At 36.3% G+C, this 13,500-nt stretch overlaps 1 protein-coding gene across 2 annotated transcripts in view; it reads right to left on the minus strand.

Annotated features, from left to right (window-relative positions):
* Positions 1-13,500, minus strand: part of PREX2 (phosphatidylinositol-3,4,5-trisphosphate dependent Rac exchange factor 2) — a 285,113-nt gene that overhangs the window by 210,545 nt on the left and 61,068 nt on the right. For both annotated transcript variants that reach the window (XM_041768878.1, XM_041768877.1), the window contains exons 2-3: positions 2,827-2,898; positions 1,410-1,532 (exon numbers count right to left, since the gene is read on the minus strand). In XM_041768878.1, coding sequence (XP_041624812.1) covers positions 1,410-1,532; positions 2,827-2,898 — 195 coding nt within the window. The remainder of the gene's footprint in view (positions 1-1,409; positions 1,533-2,826; positions 2,899-13,500) is intronic.

The following is a 13,500-nucleotide window of genomic DNA, read 5'->3' on the forward strand; positions in this document are numbered from 1 at the left end:
ATTTGCTCTCATTGGCTATGATTAGTACCTATCAAAGCAGTACCAAGAAGAGAAAGACACAGAAAATATATTGATCAAGTATTAGAACAGAAGTATGTCCTCTGAAATTTCAGAGGCACGCATTTGGAAAGCAACACTGAGTGCTATTTTGTAAAGCCAGGAGAAAATATATTGAATTACTTATTTCAAGAAATGGTATGACCCAGAATGAAACAAACTTCAGAAATAGTTTGGATAAATTCATGGATGACAGATTCATAGTGTGTTACTGAGGAAATGATGTCAGGGTGCAAGATTCCCATGTGCAGCCCTGGACTGAGAAAGCAAATACTCCAGCTGGCAGATTTGAATTCTTTCATGAAAGGGAACAGTTTGGATTAAGTAGACACAAACATGCATGGTTTCCAATCATGCCCAAGGAAAGCAGAGTTTGATCCTCCTATTCCAAGCAGGAATTTTATTTAATAAAATTACCTTTATGAAAATATTCCCTGATTATAAAAAGAACATATGCAGGGTCTACAGACCCAGAAACTATACACAGTTACCTTTATAAAGGCTAAATAGAAATAAAAATAAACAAAAAGTGATTTCTGTGACAAAATACTCTCATGCATTTTTAAATAAAACATTAATTATATAGCATTTTGGTAAAGTAAGGACTTCAGATTGGTAGTCTGAAAATTAGCATCAGTGGAATGGTATAAATAGCAGCACTTTTCTTTGGATGAATGCCCTTTAGTTCTGAAAACAATTTTCATTTTACAGGTGACTTTTTACTTTATAAATCAATTGCGCAAATAATTCCAACTATCACATCCAAAAAGATGGACATCATCACATAAGAGTGACATATCATTTGAAACAACTGAGCACCAACTGATTATTCTTCTGCATCACTCTGTACAGCTTCTAAGACACCATCCTTGAGAAACATCGGATTCAGGCATATGTGTACCTAGGGTGACCGGGTTTGTTCACCTGCAGGTCTGTCACCAATCAATTAACAAGGGAACATTCTGACTACAAAAGGCTCATCACGCCACATTATAAGAGGAAGGATTTTCTGCCTCAGAAGGGAAATGCTCTATGTTTGAGAGAAACATAAAAATCCATTCATTATGAACAGCCTGAATATTCATTAGAATTCAAAGCTACAGAGGATGCGAAGAACTAACTTGTTGGGAAAAAGAAAAGGCTGTTTATTCTTCGCTGAATAAAATGGATGATGTGAGGCCCTCACCCCTTTTCTGGCTCCCAGTGGAAGATTTCACTGGCCTTAAAAGACCCCAAACTTTCGGTGTCACACTTTACTCCTAATGCTGAATTCCCACCTACTACTGTGCCAAAAGCGAAACCTTAAAATCTAGGGGGAAAGAGCTTTTAAAATAAACAGAAATTTATCCTACAAAGTGAAGAAAGCAGGTTCCCACTTCTTGTTGAGCGTTAGGTTCTGGATGTAGGCATTCTTCCACGACTTTTAAAAACTCCTTATGTACTGCAAGGATGTCTTCAATGTTTGAGAACAGCATCTGCAAATAAATGTAAGTGCAACAGTGAAGCAGGTTAGGGGGGGAAAAAAAAGGTCCAAGAGTACAGTATTCTCTTTCCAAGCTGAACACTTCAGGGCATAGCTATCCTTCCCACCCACCCAGAGGGCCAAGCGCCAATTTTGTCTGGACATCCTCTCCACTCCTACACAACTCTGGGAACCAGGAACCTATTCCTGGCTCTCAGGAAAAGCTTGAGTGACTAAATCCAAGCATGACAGTCCCCACCCAATTAGTGAGAATGGGCCGCAGGTAACATAGTGTAGGATGGATCTGCTGGCAGGCTTTGGGGGGCTAGGGCTTCTTTGCTTTTTGGAAGGGCGACCTGGAATGGACAGCCCTCCTCCCCTCTGGAAATGACAGCTGGGACAGCTCCAGGGTCATTTTGCAGCTACGAGAGGAGCCAGCCCAGAGGCAAAGCTGATAACCTGGAGGGTGCAGGGAAGAGTTAGACAGAACCTGGCAATCTTATTGACCTCCCTGAGTTCTGTCTGGAGTTCTCAATATGAGAGCTGAAGCACCTTCAAGTCATTTGAATAAGTGACTTCTGCTTGCAACCAAAAGCACAAAACTAAAATACTCCCATGGTAAGAAGAATTTTAAAGTGACTATTTATTTATGAAAAAATAGTCAGAAGGGCCTATAAAAAAATCCTTGGGAATTTTTTTTTTTATTTTTAGTAAAGTAAAATAGCAAATCAGTACCAAAAACTAAGTATCAATGATAATTTATACAACTTGAATAGGTAATAACAGTAGTGCAGTTAATTTTCATTTACCTCCTCCCCCTTTACAAAACTCTTAATAACTTTCCTGCCCTGCAGCTTAAAAGGAAATGCTTATACATTTGTTTCTGAGTTGAAGATAATATGCAGGCTTTTTCTGCACCACTGAACCATCTAAATCATTTGTTCTTTGGTGATCAGACAATGGAAGTTGCATTTGTCCACATCTTGCCTCCCTAAGCCAACTCTAGCAATGCTCTTACACACAGTGCTGCTCTCTCCCTCTCACAGGCGCTGGGGTTCTCAGTCGTGGGTTTGTTTTTCTTCCTCTGTCCTAAGGCCTTGGCAAAAAAGTTCCCCATCCTCTTAACCCTCTGCTTCATTTCCCAAACCCTCCTTTCCCTTTTTCTCAGTGTCGCCCACACAAGTGACTGGCAGGGAACTTATACTGGAACTGAGGATAAACTAAAGAACTTAAAGTAACATCCCCCAGATAAAAGTTTAACTAAGGGGAACGCGTGCTTGGGTTGAGCACCAACTGCATCTCCTCACCTTCACTGTTTCTTCTGTTACATTTTTGTCAATTTTTGATGCAGCACACTGGTTCATTCGGTGTAAGAATGCCTGCATGAAACAAAAAAAGAAATATTATGAAGGCAACATTAGGTTAATAAAATAACAGGGTGTTGATGAAAACTAAATTTTTTTACAGGAAACCAAAGTTTAAAAAATCCAATAACTGTTGAGAAGAAGAGTTTTGTTGTAAAAGGTGAAACCCTTGTTCACTGTGGTTCCTACCTGGGAATTATATCCTTCATAGTTTTGGGGCAGGACCAAAAGTGATCATGTATATATGAACTGAATTTATCCACCAGGAGGATCTCAAACGTTCTGTGGCAAATACTTGCCAAATGTTTCCTAAACTTCTAAGTCTTGTGAAGCACAAAAAGACCAAAATATATTGAAAAATGGGAATTTTTATTTAAAAAAAAAGGGTCAGAAATTCCAAAGTGACCCTTTTGGAATTGAGAGAGAGACTGAAGGAAGGAGGTAGGGAGGAAAAGAAAGAGAGAGATAGTGAAAGAGAGACAGAGAAGGTGACTCTTCAAAGAGCAATGGAAGGATTTCCCTTCCCCTGTTATCTACCCCCTCCCAAGTTTTAGGAAGCCAGATTTTGTATTTCTGGGATCAGGTCAGGGCTCTCCATAGCTCTACGATAGGCAAATAAGTTCCTCAGTATTTTAGTAAAGTAAAATAGCTTGGATCAAAGATCTGCATTCTTCTTAATAAGTTATTAAGCTTGGGCCCATGACAATTACTTTTGCAAAGGAAAAGAAGGGCAAAAAAAGTTATTTATATTAGGTCTTAAAAGAGAAAATTTGGAAGGAAAAGGAGAAGTGATTTTCCATCCAGCAAATCTGGCTCGTGTCTTCAAGACATTGTTCATTAACTATCTAGTGACCAGGTGAAATCACTGCTTCCCTTGTTTGTCTTAAGAACTTCAGCCACTACCAGCCAAGTTGGGGTGTGATTACAGTCTACCAATCCCCAGGGCACACAGCAACTCCAGGGAATCTCTGGAAACTACATCAAACAAATGAAGATTTGAGTAAGAATCTCATTTTTGACATACTATATTTACAAAGATTTAAGAAATTAAGAAAACCCAGTATGCTTCATAACATTCCAAGGTTATCACCCTCAAGGACATTGATAGTAATGTGCCACTATAAAGTGGCACAGGGGCATCTCGGTGGCTCAGTTGGTTAAGCATCTGACTCTTGATTTCAGCTGAGGTCATGATCTCAGGATTGTGAGACTGAATCCCACATCAGGCTCTGTGTTGAGTGTGGAGCCTACTTAAGACTCTCTCTTTCCCTCTCTCTCTCTGCACACCCCCCCTCTAAAAAAAGAGTATAAATGGCAAAACATCTCTGAGGTACAACTTGACAATATATCTCAATTTTTTAAATGAGTATTCCCTTTAACACAGCGATTCTATCTCTAGGAATTAATCCTAAGAAAACATTCAGGCAAGGGGTTACAGTATATTGACTACAAAAATGGAAACACTGGAAACAACCTCAATGCCCAACAACAAGGTAATCAAATACATTATGGTACATGCAAATTATAAAATACATGCAGAGCTATAATCATAAATGGAACATGATATAAACAAGTGTGTATAAGACAGATGTCTATAAAATATTGTTTGCTGAAAAAATTTACTAAGCAATTTTCTTGATAGGTACACACATATAGGTACACACATATACATATTACATATTAGTATGTACACATAAATATAAATGCATAATAGTAGTATTCATACTAAGAAAAATATGCAGCATATATCAAAATACAACAGTAGTTAAAGGTGATCTTTATACAGATCTTTATAAAGGTGATCTTTAATCTTTATCTTTAAGTATAAAGGTGATCTTTATACTTTCTTATGCTCAGAATATTTGGCTGTAAGCATACTGTAATGTTGATAAAAAGAAAACCAAAACTATTTAAAAGAAACAAAATAGGGATGCCTGGGTGACTCAATGGTTGAGCATCTGTCTTTGGCTCAGGTCGATCCTAGGGTCCTGGGATCGAGTTGCGCATCAGGGTCCCCACGGAGAGCTTGCCTCTCCCTCTGCCTAAGTCTCTGCCTCTCTCTGCCTGTGTCTGTCATGAATAAATAAATAAAATCTTAATTTAAAAAAAGAAGCAAAATAAGTGAGCCATAGGATCTCATTCCTGGCATTAGCTTCAGACACATCTCTATTCTTGATTCGATCACTTCATGTTTCAGAGTCTATAACTACAAAGCCATATTAGTACAAACAGCCTCAACAGAATGAAATAATTCAACTGAATTAAATAAATTTAATAAGAAAGTACTGGATGTCACTTTTTTTTTTTAACTGGGAACATGTGATATAATTTTTGAACTATTATCTAGAGTTAGGTGTAATTGCTAATGAAAAGAGATTTTGTTTTTTTTTTTTTTTGAAAAGAGATTTTGAATTTTCTGACTTTGCCCATTTTAATTAGTATTAGTTTAATTTTTAATTTTAGTTTTGGTTTTATTGAATATTTTCCATAGACTCATACCAAAAATGCTCCTTTAGTTCTTTCCATTTAGTCTTAAAATGACATGATGGTGCTGTCGCCTAGTTTACATTTCATGTTGACCACACAGTAAACAGGTAACCTCTCATGCAAGCAAAGCTGAAAGTTCACCTCTACATTTATAAACCTTTTCTTCATAAATTGAACTCAGTCACATTCTGAAGTCCATAAATTAAAGTTGGGAGGCAGCACAAATGAATCAAATATGAGTTAGAAGGGGATATACAAACTAAGAAAGTAAACTGTATCGTTATCTGACTTTTTATCTTCTTTGCCTCCGTGACAACATGGGACTTTTTGTTTAACTGTATATGAAAGAAAACCTGGAACTTGTTAGCATTTCTGATCAAACATGTATCTTACTAAGAGCTTCACTTTATATACAGTTAAGCAGAGTTCAGATTGTTTGCCTAGAGTACAAAATCATGAAAACTGACATTTTTTACAAAATGTGAAAGTCTTCCTTCTTTAAGATAAAGAAAAATTACGTTTTCAGAATCCTCTTTTAACAACCAGAATCTACAAAGTCCTTTCAGACTTTGTAATTGGAGCACTAAATTTTTCTCTGATCAGTCAAAGAAGCATTAATACACTAACTACAAAAATACATGAGGGATTTAATATGCAGTTTTATCTCTGCACTCATTCATTCCCTTTGGTCCAGAATTTCATCAGAATTAGATCATCTTCACTTTGATACAAATACACTGAAAATAAGTACTGGAAAAAGCTTGTAATGCCAGTGGCTCTCAAACTTTTTATTGTGTGCAAGACTCAGAGAGTTTCTTCTAAATACAGATTCCTCTATCCCCAGAAGGTTCAGTTCAGTAGACGGGTTGAGGATCCAGAAATCTGCATTTTGAGTAAGTTCCCTAGATGATTCTGTTACAGTTGGTCCAGAGATCACATCTGATGAACATTTCTTTAAGTTTATTCTTCCAAAGACTAAAGAAACAGACTTTGAGGAAGCAAGTAAATGAGTCTCAACAAAGAGAATGGGTTCAGTTATTTCAACTTGACTTTCAAACCCTATTGTCCACTCCCTCTATGCCCAATACCCTCTGGCTCTGCTACTTGGTGTTCCTGATATCCCCACCAGAGGAACCTCCCTCCAACCATGAAAATCAAATCTGGGCTGCATAAATGGGGCATAATAATCTCTGAAGGCTAGAGAGATGCAGAGACTAGTGAGATAAGACAAAGTTCCACTTGGAGGAAGTGAGACTCCCAGGTGCCCCTCCTTGTACCTTCCAGTTTGCAGGTATGTTAGCATGTACTCGGTTTGCCAGCATTCCCCTAACAATGATTATACAACACATTCCTAAATATCTCTCTAGTCAGGGGCTTCTTTTTTCCTACGGAGAGCAGAACTCTTCATCTTCATTTCAATTTGCTCCATATTGTTTTCTTCCTGTCATGTATTTGGTAAAATAAGATAAATGCCATACATTAATCAAAGCTTAAGAAAGCTAAAAATGTCACAAATTTGCAACCAAAAAGTAATAGAAGGAAAAAACTCATTAAGATATAAGAGGGAGGGATCCCTGGGTGGCGCAGCGGTTTGGCGCCTGCCTTTGGCCCAGGGCGCGATCCTGGAGACCCGGGATCGAAGCCCACATCGGGCTCCCGGTGCATGGAGCCTGCTTCTCCCTCTGCCTATGTCTCTGCCTCTCTCTCTCTCTCTCTCTGTGACTATCATAAATAAATAAAAATCAAAAAAAAATTTAAAAAAAATAAGATATAAGAGGGAGAAGATAGCACTCTCCTTCCTCCATGTCTGCCTCTCTGGGCCACTGCATGCTTCAAAGGTAAGGCAAAGTCCATGGTGAGTTTTATTCTCAGAATGAACCCATTTATTTTAAAATTTTGATGTACCAATTAATCTCCTTCAACTTATTTTTGTCCTCCCCATTCTTTCCATTGGTCAGGCACACACAGTCAGTAGATCACTCAGAAGTCACACAGATATGTTCATCGCTAAAACATTTTCAGATGATTGTGGATATTCTTCTTTAATACACCACCAAAACTCAGTAAGTGGTAGTTTCTTAAAGGTTAGTCATGAATTTTAATCTAAAACAACTATATCAGTGAACTTTTCATACTCTATTACATTAAAACCAATTGATCTATCTTACAATTTGAAGGGATCTATTACCTATGCTTGATGCTGGAAATTTCTTTAACAATGATTCACTGGGAGTTATACATATCTTCAAAATATTAACACATTTTGTTATTTAATATCAAAGAAAAACCACATCACTTAGTTAATATCAGTATCCAACTCAAGAGAAAAGTCTTTAAGGGGCAGCCCAGGGGGCTCAGAGGTTTAGTGCCACCTTCAGTCCAGGACGTTATCCCAGAGACCTGGGATGGAGTCCCACATCAGGCTCCCTGCATGGAGCCTGCTTCTCCTTCTGCCTGTGTCTCTGCCTCTCTCTTCTGTGTGTCTCTATGAATAAATAAATAAAATCTTTTAATAAAATAAAACCTTTAAGTATCAAACTCATTGTATAGAGCTAATAGAAATAAATTTTTCAAAATCCTAAATTCACTCTCAAACTTGAATTTATCATCATCAACAAATGCTATCAGTTGTTTTCTTTGAAGTGACAGGTTTACCTCATTCTTTTTTGAAAAAACTATCTGCCAAATACTCAAATGCCCTGAAACTGAACTATAGTTTACCTCACAGTTGTTATTTCAAAAAAATATAAGATTCCATAGCAACTCAATCACAAATTCTAACCCTGGAGACAATCATAATATTGGAGTACATAGCAGAAGTACCTAGATATATTTCCCATTTCATTACACAGAATATTAAAAAGGCATGTGCTCAAGAGTCATGACATTAAAATTATCAATTTTTACAGTTTTAAGTGAAATTTGCATCCACTTGCCATTCTCCCATGAGTGAGGACAGGGAATTATATAGTGACTACTCCTACAGTTTGGTGCCACTGCCCTGATTTACACTAAAACAACAGCAGTTTTATACACTACTGATTTTCCCCCAACAGTGCAGGCAACAATATAGTGGAGGGGGGAAAAAAAAGCAAATAGGTCTCAGTGTTACCAGAAAAATAGTTTTAACCTTACATATTCCCTGAAAGGATTTTATAAAACCCCAAAAAACAGCAAAGCACATGTTGAGAACCACTGATTTAGGTGAATAAAATATATCAATAAATGAAATAGTGAGGAATTTCTGTTTATATTTTACTGGGGGGAGATAGACAATTTGCAATAAACATAATAAACATATTTGGCATATTAGAAGCTAGGTGCTAAAACTGAGCAATGAATTTACTGTAATAATAAAAACATATCTACACACACTTGAAAAAACATATAATAATTATTAAATTTTACCAAACATTTAAGAAATAAATGATACCAAATCTCTATAATCACTTTCAGAAGATAGGAGTAGAGGAAATACTTCCTAACTTGTTCTATGAGGTCAGCATTACCCTACTACCAAAACCAAAGACTTCACAAGAAAATTACAGGCCAATATCTCTTATAAATATAGATGCAAAAGTTCTAAACAAAATGTTAGCAAATAAAAGTCAAAAATGTATAAAACAATTGTATACCACAACCAAGGGGAATTTGTTCCAGGTAGGCAAAGCTGGTTAACATTCTAAAATCAATTAATGAAATCCATCACATTGCCTGTCTGAAAAGAAAAATCATATGATCTGACCAACAGATGCAAAAAAAAAAAAAAGCATTTGACATATCCAACACCCACTCATGATAAATACTCAGTAAACTAAGAATACAGAGGAATGTCCTCAACATTATTTTTTTTTAATCCTTTAAAAAACCTACAGCTGAGACACCTGGGTGGCTCAGCAGTTAAGTGTCTCTGCCTTTGGCTCAGGGCATAATCCTGGAGTTCTCCCTGCATGGAGCCTGCCTTTCCCTCTGCCTATGTCTCTGCCTCTCTCTTTCTGTGTCTCTCATGAATAAATAAATAAAATATTTTTTTAAAAACCCTACAGCTAACATCATATATAATGATGAGAAACTAGAGGCTTTCCCATTATAATTAGGACCAAGGCAAGAATGTCTCCTGTCACCACTCCTTTTTAGCATTGTCTTGTATTTCGTAACTAATACGGTAAGATAAAAAGTGAAATAAAAGGTATATAGGTTGGAAAGGAAAAGTAAAACTGTTTTTGTTCACAAATGATATCTTTGTGAAAAATCCAAAAGAATTGACCAAAAAAACTCCTGGAACTTATAAGCTGTTATAGCAAGGTTGCAAGATACAAGGTTAATATACAAAAGTCAATCACTTTCCTCTGCACCAGCAAAGAACAAATGGAACTTTAAATTAAAAACACAGTACCATTTACTTTAGCACCTTCAAAAATGAAATACGTATATATCTAACAAAATTTGTACAACATGAGGAGAACTATAGAACTCTGATAAAAAAAATATCAAAAGAAAGACTAAATAAATGAAAAGATAGTCCACATTCATAGATAGGAAGACTCAATAATTTCAAGATGCTAGTTCTTCTCAACCTGATCTGTAGATTTAACATGATTCTAATCAAAATTCCAGCAAGTTATTTTGTGGATATCAACAAAATGATTAAAAGTTTATATGGAGAGTAAAAGACTCAGAATGGCCAAAACAATATTAAAGAACAAAAACAAAGTCAGAGGACTGACACTTCCTAAATTCAAGCCTTATTATAAAGCTACAGTAAACAGTATGGATTTGGTTGAAGAAAAGGAAAATCGATAAATGGACTACAACAGAGAGCCCCAAAACAGATTCACACAAATATAGTCAACTAATCTTTGACAAAGGAGCAATGGAGAAATGACTGTCTTTTAACAAATGATGCTGGAACAACTAACCATCCATACATGAAAAGACAAAAAAAGACTCTAGACATAGACCTTCAGAAGAATTAGCACATTACCTCAAAGCTCCTAGAATTAACATAGGAGAAAATTTCTAGATGAACCTGAGTATAGTGATGTCTTTTATAGACAGAACACCAAAGGCATGATCCATAAAAGAAAATATTGATAAGCCAGACATCATTAAAATTAAAAACTTCTCCATGTATGGCGAGAGAATGAGAAGACAAGCCACAAACTGAGAGAAAATATTTCCTTAAGAAATATATGACATTTCTTAATGGTCGAGCGTCTGCCTTTGGCTCAGGTCATGATCCTGAGGTCCTGGGATTGAGTCCTGCATCAGGCTCCCTGCGGGGAGCCTGCTTCTCCCTCTGCCTAGGTCTCCACCTCTCTCTGTGTGCCTCTGATGAATAAATAGATAAAATCTTTTTTAAAAATTTAAAAAAGAAATATATGACATGTATGATAAAGAACTACTATACAAAATGTACAAAGAACTTGCAAAACTCAACAATAAGAATGTCAACAACCAAATCAAAAATTGGGCAGAACTGAACAGACACTTCACCAAAGAAGACGTACTGATAATATAAATAAATAAACATACAAAAAGATGTTCAAATCTTAGGTCATGAGGCAACTGCAAATTCAAACAACAATGAGATACTACATACCAATCAGAAAGGACAAAATCTAAAATATTGACAGTGCCAAAGGCTGGTAAGGATGTGGAATAATCAGGAACTCTCATTCATTATCTGGTGGGAATACAAAATGATACAGCCATTTTGGAAAACAGTCTGGCATATTCTTAACATAAATGTTCTCACCGTACAATTCAGCAATCGTGTTCTTTAGAAGTTACCTAAATGAGTTGAAAATTTATCCATAACAAAAACTGCACCTGGATGTTCATAGCAGCTGTATTCATAATTGAAAAAGTTGGAAACGAACAAGATGTTCTTCAGTATGAATGGATAAATACATCCAGACAATGGAATATATTCATCCTAAAAAGAAATGAGCATGATCTGGCCCCTCCCTCTTCTCATACTCTGTTTCATCCCAGCTTCCCCATTCTGGACCACTGCCCAACCAAATCACCTTCCCGCTCTTCCCCAACAAGCCATGCATACTTCCACCTTAGCATCTTTTCACAACCAGCTTCCTCTGCTTACAACACTCTTCATCTAAAAAAAAATAAATAAATAAAAATAAAAATAATAAATAAATAAATAAATAAAAACACTCTTCATCTGGCTGCCTCCTGCTGTCACTCAGTTCTCAGCTCAGGTCTCTCATGGCCATCCAGTCTGATGTGTTTCCTTTCCCAAGCCCCTCACGCCCTATCTACCCTATGACTCTACTTTATTTACGTTATGGCACTATCTGCTCCTCCATGTCCCATTTTATGTATTTGTTTATTTTCTAGTCTTCCACACTGGTACTAGAGCTCTTTGAAGCCAGTCTGCCTGCTTTGCTCACTCAGGTTTCCCCAATATCTCCAACAATGCCTGGCACTTGGTAAGGTCTCAACAAACTTTAGTGGTATAAGTAAAGAACTGTTCCTTCACTAGAGGGTTTTTGTTTCCAAAGACCACCAGACAGTGTAGTATCAATTCCCCTAGTGTGTTATCTTCACAAATATTCATCAGCAACTTGGAATATAGGAATATCATATAATCTTTTCCTTTTTTATCACCATACACCAGGGTTTCTCAACATTAACAGTCTTGACATTTGTGCCAGAAAAATCTTGCTTGTGGGGTCTGTCCTGTATATGTAGGATGTTTAAGAGTTCCATTGCCAGCTCCGACCAGTTACGAATAGCCACTATCATCCCCAGTTGCAACAACCAAAAATGTCTCTATACATTGCCACAAGCCTACTCTGCACCCCTACAGTAGTATAGTGGAGCACCACTGGCATATACTATCCCAAAATAACTGTAGCAGTGTTAAGTAAATTCACAAATTTGAGGCTAAAAGCTTTTACATTATCAGTCTCTCTGGGCTACATTATAAAAATAAGCAATTTTTTTTGTCTTCCTGAGCTTCAGCAAAGTCCCATATTTCTCCATGTGTCTCCTTATTTCTGTAATTTTGTTAGATTATAAGTAAAAAGTCCAACATCTTTCATAAAAAAATTATAATTAGGGAGAATTTATGTTTAAATTTCTTTTCAAAAACTAAGTAGATTTAAAAAAAAACTAAGTAGATTTTTAAAAGCTCCCTTTGACATGTATTTTCCACTCAGACACGATTAACAACAATTATAAAATACTGTAAGTTTGCATGTCTGTTCCCCATCAGACTGTACACCCCTACAGAAAATATATGGACAGTATGTTTTCATCTTTGAAACAGATATTGCTTGTCCCTAGACTGCCATGACAACATTCCCTTCCATCCATACAAGACTCTAAAAAGTGATAGAATAATAAATCATTTGTCAGTGGTTCAATAGCATTGAAGACTCACCCTCATGGGCATCTATCACTTTACCAACCATCAAAGGAAAATATATGCCACCCTGGATTACTCAGATAGATGCCTAAAGAGATCATAGTGATACCAAACAGTATGTCAATATTCCCAGCAAAAACTCTTGGATTGCTGATGTTTTTGCATGATTCAGAACCAAAAGGATTTATTGTGTCATATTTTTGAAAGCCTTTTAATATCTGCTCAATTTCCCACTAGAAGGTTTAATTCTTTTTCAGCACAGCTATTAATTCAAAATTAACAGCACCAACATCTAGGTGAAGATAATTTTTCACCATACATCCATATTTTTTAAACTTCCTTGACTGAAACTTACCAGGATTTGAGGATAATTAAAATATTATTTAGTGCCTTCTGTTTGACCTCAATATGCCAAAAGGCAGCATGACAGAACTGTGCTCTTCAGGAGTTTTCAGGGGAAAGAATTCATACTGGATTAGCATGTGTGACTCTAACTACACACAAAGCACAAAATTTTACAGACAGTTATAGTTAGGTGGCTGAAAGTCACTCGTGAAAATGTACAGAAGATGATGAAGAAACTGAATCATTCTCAATAGAATCATGATTATGCATTAAAATTATTAAAAGGAAAGTAAAAATCAGAAAATTTATTAGGATGATTTCAATAAAAGATCATAATACAAGTAAGGTTTTTTGAAGTATTTTTTGTCAATTTTTAAAGTTTTTGTTATTTT

This window comes from Vulpes lagopus, chromosome 9 (genome assembly GCF_018345385.1).
Source record: "Vulpes lagopus strain Blue_001 chromosome 9, ASM1834538v1, whole genome shotgun sequence".
Taxonomy (NCBI): Eukaryota; Metazoa; Chordata; class Mammalia; order Carnivora; family Canidae; genus Vulpes; species Vulpes lagopus.